The sequence below is a fragment of the Mus pahari genome, chromosome 10 (assembly GCF_900095145.1).
Source record: "Mus pahari chromosome 10, PAHARI_EIJ_v1.1, whole genome shotgun sequence".
Lineage (NCBI taxonomy): Eukaryota > Metazoa > Chordata > Mammalia > Rodentia > Muridae > Mus > Mus pahari.
Genome location: NC_034599.1, coordinates 2,798,652 through 2,806,137, shown reverse-complemented (window position 1 = coordinate 2,806,137; position 7,486 = coordinate 2,798,652). Strand labels below are relative to the sequence as shown.

The 7,486-nt window shown below is 40.0% G+C and overlaps 1 protein-coding gene across 2 annotated transcripts in view; it reads right to left on the bottom strand.

Moving 5' to 3' along the window:
* Nucleotides 1-335: 335 nt before the first annotated feature.
* The window catches only part of Pdgfd (platelet derived growth factor D), a 214,468-nt gene continuing 207,317 nt past the window's right edge, over nucleotides 336-7,486 (bottom strand). For both annotated transcript variants that reach the window (XM_021207208.2, XM_021207209.2), the window contains exon 7: nucleotides 336-1,306. In XM_021207208.2, coding sequence (XP_021062867.1) covers nucleotides 1,181-1,306 — 126 coding nt within the window. In that variant the 3' untranslated portion in view covers nucleotides 336-1,180. The remainder of the gene's footprint in view (nucleotides 1,307-7,486) is intronic.

The following is a 7,486-nucleotide window of genomic DNA, read 5'->3' as shown; positions in this document are numbered from 1 at the left end:
AACATTGGCTTTTCTGCAGACTTTTTTTCAATTTTTTATTAGGTATTTTCTTCATTTACATTTCAAATGCTATCCCGAAAGTCCCCTATACCCTCCCCCCTCTGCCCTGCTTCCCTACCCACCCACTCCCACTTCTTGGCCTTGGCATTCCCCTGTACTGGGGCATATAAAGTTTGCAAGAACAAGGGGCCTCTCTTCCTAATAATGGCCAACTAGGCCATCTTCTGCTACATATGCAGCTAGAGACACGAGCTCTGGGGGTATTGGTTGGTTCATATTGTTGTTCCACCTATAGGGTTGCAGACCCCTTCAGCTCCTTGGGTGCTTTCTCTAGCTCCTCCACTGGGGGCCCTGTGTTCCATCCAATAGATGACTGTGAGCATCCACTTCTGTATTTTCCAGGCTTTAGAATGAAAACGTTCAAAAATTTTGCAGCAACCTATTGCTTGCCTATTGAATATTTCTTGTCAGTTATTACCACAAGTCCCTGAGCAATTCACTGAGAAGGGTGCTCACTTACTTAGCTTGCATTGAGAAAATACATGAAAGAGGACTTAATGACTTGATTGCTAAATATCCCATATTACTTTGGTATAGTTGTGGAGATAGATAATTACTGTCCACATTGGTAGATGAGTAGTACATCTCATGAAGAAACTATTTCAAAACTTGGTTTTATTGCCAGATACTATGTATTTGTCTTCACATAGTTAGAGTATGCACATAAGAAAGTCTCATCTTTCATTTAATTGACAAGTGCCTTCTTTAAGTGAGCAAGATATGATACATTTTTGTCATACAATGTTTTAGAATAAACTTACCTTTTGAATTTCTTGAAAGATGTTTTCTATGCTTGACACATTTCTTTATTTTAGCAAAATATCAAGTGATATCATTTGCCTCTGGGGAACTTCAGTAAATATACTGAATAAAGTATATCATGTATTTACACACATAGAGCTAGACATGTATCTGGGTATACATACATATCTTCACATATTATTGATAAGTGAATTCCTATGTTTATGTATATAGAAATTCATGATATATGCTTCTTCTTGCCATGGCACTAACAAAGCGACATTTCCATATGTATTCATTGCACTGAGATTAGAAGCTTCTTAGGGTTTTCTTAACCTAAGGGTTCTTTGATAATCAAAGTACAGATGTGCATAGTGTTTTATCGAGGTGGTCTTGAGCTGCAGATACAGTCACATCGCTCATGATGATCCAGCTGGATATCGACAAGAGCCATATTCTTAGCTTTGCCCCTTCTCTTGAAATGGCTAGGTTCAAACTTCAATACCTATGATAAAGGATAAGAAGTATATTTCCTGTTAGAAAGCCCTTGGGTTTAAGTCAACCAAATGCCACTCACCCATTCCCCTTCTGGTAATGAGTGAGTGAACCCTTGGAAAGTTCAATGAATGGTTTAAACTTGCTGTTGGAACAAGCATATGTAGATATTTCTTCAAATAACCGTTGACCATGCAACATGCAGGAATCTACTTGTCTTAGTCAGGGTTTCTATTCCTGCACAAACATAATGACCAAGAAGCAAGTTGGGGAGGAAAGGGTTTATTCAGCTTACATTTCCACATTGCTGTTCATCACTGAAAGAATTCAGGACTGGAACTCAAGCAGGTCAGAGAGCAGGAGCAGATGCAAAGGCCATGGAGGGATATTCTTTACTGGCTTGCTTCCCCTGCCTTGCTCAGCCTGCTCTCTTATAGAACCCAAGACTACCAGCCCAGAGATGGTCCCACCCACAAGGGGCCCTCCCCGCTTGGTCATTAATTGAGAAAATGCCCTGCAACTGGATCTCATGGAGGCATTACCCCAACTAAAGCTCCTTTTTCTGTGATAATTCCGGCTGTGTCAAGTTGACACAAAATTAGCATCACATACTTCCACATCAGTTTTTATGTTCTCTCTGTTAACTGGACGGTAAACATTACTGCCAGCATTGAGTCTGTCCTAGACACCAGACCCTGCTGTAAGCGGCTCTGCAAGTTTGAAATTATTTTGATCTGGCTACATGACTTAGCAACACTCCAAATTTAATCAACACATTAAAGAGAGGGATTAAGTTATTTGCTTAAACAGGGACATGGAGATAATAAGTAGGAGAAGCAGAAATAAATAAACTTGAGGTGTCCTAAACCAGGTCCTTATCCTTAAAAGTTGTCGTGATTTGTATATTCTTGGAGCAGGGAGTGGCACCATTTGGAGGTGTGGCCTTGTTCGAATAGGTGTGACCTGGTTGAAATAGGTGTGTCACTGTGGGTGTGGGCTTAAGACCCTCACCCTAGCTGCCTGGAAGTCAGTCTTCCACTTGCAGCCTTTGGATGAAGACACAGAACTCTCAGCTCTGCCTGTGCCATGCCTGCCTGGCTGCTGCCGTGCTCCTACTTTGATGATAATGGACTGAACCTCTGAACATGTAAGCCTGCCCCAATTAAATGTTGTTTTTCATAAGACTTGCCTTGGTCTATTCACAGCAGTAAAACTGAAGAGCATGTCCCAGTGAAAAAGATGGGAATTGTTGCTTATGTGGAAAGATACAGAAAGCTTTCTTTCTTTCACGTGTTCCCTGTGTTCTAGCCTCTAGAAAACACAGGAGGCAAAGCAAAGAATGTACAGCAATATGGATGAGACAAGAGCAATATTATACAAAAGCTTTGTTCTTCAATGAAAATATAAGTAATACATACACTCTGGGGTATGAAATCATCCTGCTCAGGACAGGAAATCTCTGCCATATTTGGAAGGAATGTTTGGGACAGAACAGGAGTTGAGCCCAGTCTCACCAAGAATTTCTCCAATATATTTCTAGACTATCTGAATGTAAACAGGGTAAGGGGATCCTAGGAAGTGACATGATTTTTAAGAAGCTGAGTATCCCAAGTGTATTTGCTTAAAGAAGACCATTATCAAGGACAGGTGATTTTTGGTGGCAGGCACCTATAACATCAGTGCTCTGTTTATTTGTTCTCCCATTTGATGGCAAAGAGAATGTAAAAAAGAATAAGTGCAAAGCCTGGTTTTTCAGCTGGTCCTCTGACTGTTCAGGGATTTTCACCTGTGTTTTATAGTAAGCTACAAGAGCACAGTATATATGTGTTTTGCTGATAAGAAAATAAAAAAAAAAAAATGAATTCGAAGACACTTTCCGCAGACAAGTCAGAAAAGCACTATTTGAACAAAGTGGAAATTGGACAGCTTTAGTGGCTGATCACAACGCTGATGTTCAAAGCTCTCAGACCATGTAATAGTCTTAAGTTCAGGTACATAGTATTGAAAGGATGAAGAAAGCAAGGCTGAATTCAGGGAGCATGGAAAGTTAAAAGAAAAATGAAAAACTTTTATCAGAGAGAGCAAACAGGTGGGTTATGGGTTACCTGACTACCTTTAAAGGAAAGGAACCGTTGAATTAATTACAGCAGCCAGAGGAGCTTGGTAATAGGTACTAAGCACAAAATGCTTTCCCATTTTCTAAGCCATGATTCACAGATGCAAGCACACACACAGAAATCAAAATCTGCTGAGGGGCAGCCAGCCGTGGCTCAGCACCTATGAGAGAAAATGGAATTCCTGACTCCCTTTCATCATCTGGAAAAAACACATGAAGACAGGAACATAGACATCCACAGGAACAGTGACATACCTAGTTGATGGCGTTTAAATACCTAGGTGGTGTTTGCACCACAAAATCAGAGATACTCATCTTTGTAAATTATCAGTGTCACAGTCACACAATGTGGTTAACTTTAGTCCTTTTCTTTGTTGCCAATAACCCAGCAAATGAGTCACTGCTATAAGGATATTACACTAATAAAACAATGCCAGGTAAAAAAAGCTCTCTATTGAGTTGAGCTCTTGTTTATTAGGAATCTAAAGAAATGTTGTTTAAACCTTGTAACAGTTCTCAAGTTATTGGCTGGTACAGAAATACAAGTACATATCTCAGGGGAAATGCATTACATAAACCTGAATCATTAAGACTTTAAGATTTTATCTAACTTCAAAGGCAGACAGTATTCAATGGAGATTCAGTTTCTTAAGAAAAACAAACAAGTGCCAGGTGATGGTAGCACACCCCTTTAAGAGGCAGAGGCAGTGGGGTTTCTGAGTTCTAGGTCATCCTGGTCTACAGAATGAATTCCAGGACAGCCAGGGCTATACAGAGAAACCTTGTCTCGAAAAAACAAACAAACAAAACAAACAAACAAACAAAAAGTTTAAGAAGTTTAAGAAAAACAAGCAAACAAGGAAGCAAAAACATAAACAAATTCCTCTTTTTTTTTTTTTTGCTTCTGTATTGGCTTCTTTCTTTTCACATGAAAGACTTCTTATTCTAAGGACAGCAGTGAATTACTCTGAAATTCAAGTGTCTTAGGGAAGGTATTTGGAATAGGAATCTTTCCCTGGGTGACTCAGCAGAGCAGCTAAAGACACAGAACAGCTAAAGAAAGAGAGCTGACAAACAGGTTAAATGACACACAGAAGTTTAAAGGTGACAAGAGACCTGAGTTACAGCAAGAGTTTAGAAAATGCTTATGGCCCCGAAAAGGCAACTGTGACATCTTGTAGATGTTTGTTTCAGTTGAAGCTTTATATGAATCACCATGGGGACCTTTATATAATTAAATGGTAAAATCTTTTTAATAGCACCTTAGACACTGCATGCATATTTAGCTTCTCTGCTGCAGGAAAACATGGGAGCCAGCTTGTATGATGTTCTAAAATACCCTCAGGTGTTATTTATGGCCTAGAGGGGGTTATGTTCCTTGTAAGTTTGCTATGGTTCAAGAAGACCTGGTGTGAAGCTAGGTGGAGACAGAAAAGGGTATACATATGTTGCAGTACTGGAACAAAGAGTCCTTTGACTTGGTAAGTAACTGAGCAGGGATGGGAAGTAGTTACAATTCAGAACTCCAGGCCATTGGCTCTCAGAGTACTGTCCACACTGGCCTTGTGGTTTACAGTCTCTGGATGCAGTTAATCACCCCACATTCCCACATGGAAAGATGCACAGTGTTATTTTTGTCATTATGAAAGTGACTAAACTCCATTTTTATCCAAGCCGACTATATACATGCAACACCACACACCAGAGCTCTGTATTTCAGGGATAAATGAACACATATGTCTTCTAGCCTACATACCACAATTAGATGCCAGTTTTTAATACAAAATTTTACAACATACAAAGAGGATCATTATGAAAGATCTTTATTCTTTCGTAATTGCTTGGCCCTTTAGCCACAAATTTCTTTATAATTTCCATAAGAGATTTTGAGGGGAAGGATAGTAGAACAGTTGATGGCTATCATACTACTGACTTCTGAGAATCTTGTCCAGGTTTCTCTTGGACTGAGGGGTTTTCTTGGCTAGTGGCCAGCTGCTTCCTGGTTGGACTTGTAGCAAAATTTCTCCTGACTTCACTGTTGTTAGTTAGTTCATGACCCCAAACTACCACTGCCTTTTTCAGGGGTAGAAATCTGCTCTTGGTGTCTTTGGTCTCACTTTTTGAGGCTGAGTATCAGTTTTAGTAATAGAAGCTTCAAACATGTAAAGAGTAATAGTATATTACTTTGGAATCTGAGGAATAGATTTACCATCTCACTACTGTACTCCTTGTGATGGTCTGTATATTATTGAACCAGGGAGTGGCACGATTTGGAGGTGTGGCCTTGTTGGAATAGGTGTGACCTGGTTGGAGTAGGTGTGTCACTGTGGGTGTGGGCTTAAGACCCGAACCCTAGTTGCCCGGAAGTCAGTCCACTAGCAGCCTTCGGATGAAGATGTAGAACTCTCAACTCCTCCTTCGCCATGCCTGCCTGGTTACTGCCATGCTCCCACCTTGTTGGTAATGGACTGAACCTCTGAACCTGTAAGCCAGCCCCAATTAAATGTTGTCCTGATAAGAGTTGCCTTGGTCATGGTGTCTCTTCACAGAAATGGAAACCCTAACTAAGACACTCTTTCTTTGAGCTTTTTTTCTTCAGCAGTGCATCTGATGTCTTGCTTGTTCATTCTTCTAGAATAGATTAGTGGTATTACATTACTCTTATGAATCTTATTTTTCAAGGATAAATAACTACCCTACATCTTCTAGCCTTCACATCACGATCAGATGTCAGTTTTTAATATAAAATTTTACATCAGCATACAAAGAGGCAAGAATGATTCTGGATGCCCTAATCAGTAGCTCTCAACCTGAGGGTGGCGACCACTCTGGGAGTCAAATTACCCTTCACAACGTTGTCTCAGATCACAGAAAATTACAGATATTTGCATTATGATTCATAACAGTTGCAAAATTATGGCCAAGATGTACCAATGAAAATCATTTATGGTTGAGAGTCACCACAACATGAGTACCTGTATTAAAGGGGCACAGCACTAGGAAGGCTGAGAACCAGTGTCATAAATGTACTAGTGACAGTCAAAGTCTCAGCTCTATATAGCATGGTATCCACTGGCCCATGTGGGAATTTACATTTCAATTACTTAAGATAGAATTACATTTAAAAATTCAGTTCTCCCTGCATTCTGCACATTTCTAGTGCTTGACAGTCATAAGTTGCCTGGAACTCTTGCTCTCTCAGCCTCACCTTAGGCTGTGCCAATATGCAGAGTTCATGGCATTAAGTTCCATTGGACAGTGCAGGCACTAAGCTAGTATGTGATGATTGGTTTTAATGTCAATTTGCCATACACTAAAATCAATAAGTTGGGATTGTAGACTGAGGAACTAACTTGGTTCCCTGAGTCGACTTGTGAAGACTTACCCCAAATGCTTTCATTAGCATCTTAGACTAAGTGTTTGTCTCATTTGGCATCTCTACTGCATTGCTAATTATTTAATGGATAATTAAATATCCATTTGCAGGTTTGAACAAAGAACATTTGCTCTCTAGGAACCTCCAGGTGTCTGGTGCCATTTTATGATGGCTGAGGCAAGCAGAGCAAACATACACTAACATTCTCTCTCCTCTCCCCCTCCCCCTGCCTCCCCCCCCCTCTCTCTCTCACACACACACACACACACACACACACACTTCTACAGTCTTGTTCCTCTAGAGAACCCTTACTGACACAGAATCACAATATTATCAGTAGAATAGGGGAAAGCAGAGAAAATAAATAAATTTATCTTCTGCCTCTGAAGTTTTTCGACTGTTGACTCAATGTCTGTGGCCTAGAATCTAAACAATGTTAGTCACTGTTAATTATGAAGGGGAGAACCAAAATAATATTGTTAAATTTATTATTAATATTTACTATTAATTCAAAGTACTGGAACTGAATGTAGGATCCGACATTTGAGCAAATTATAGCCCCAGCCATGAGCCTTATTTTATTTAAGAGTCACTACTTGAATCATCTTTTGGAAGGACAGAAGTCATTGCACAGGAAGGACAGAAGTCATTGCACAGGAAGGACAGAAGTCATTGCACAGGAAGGACAGAAGTCATTG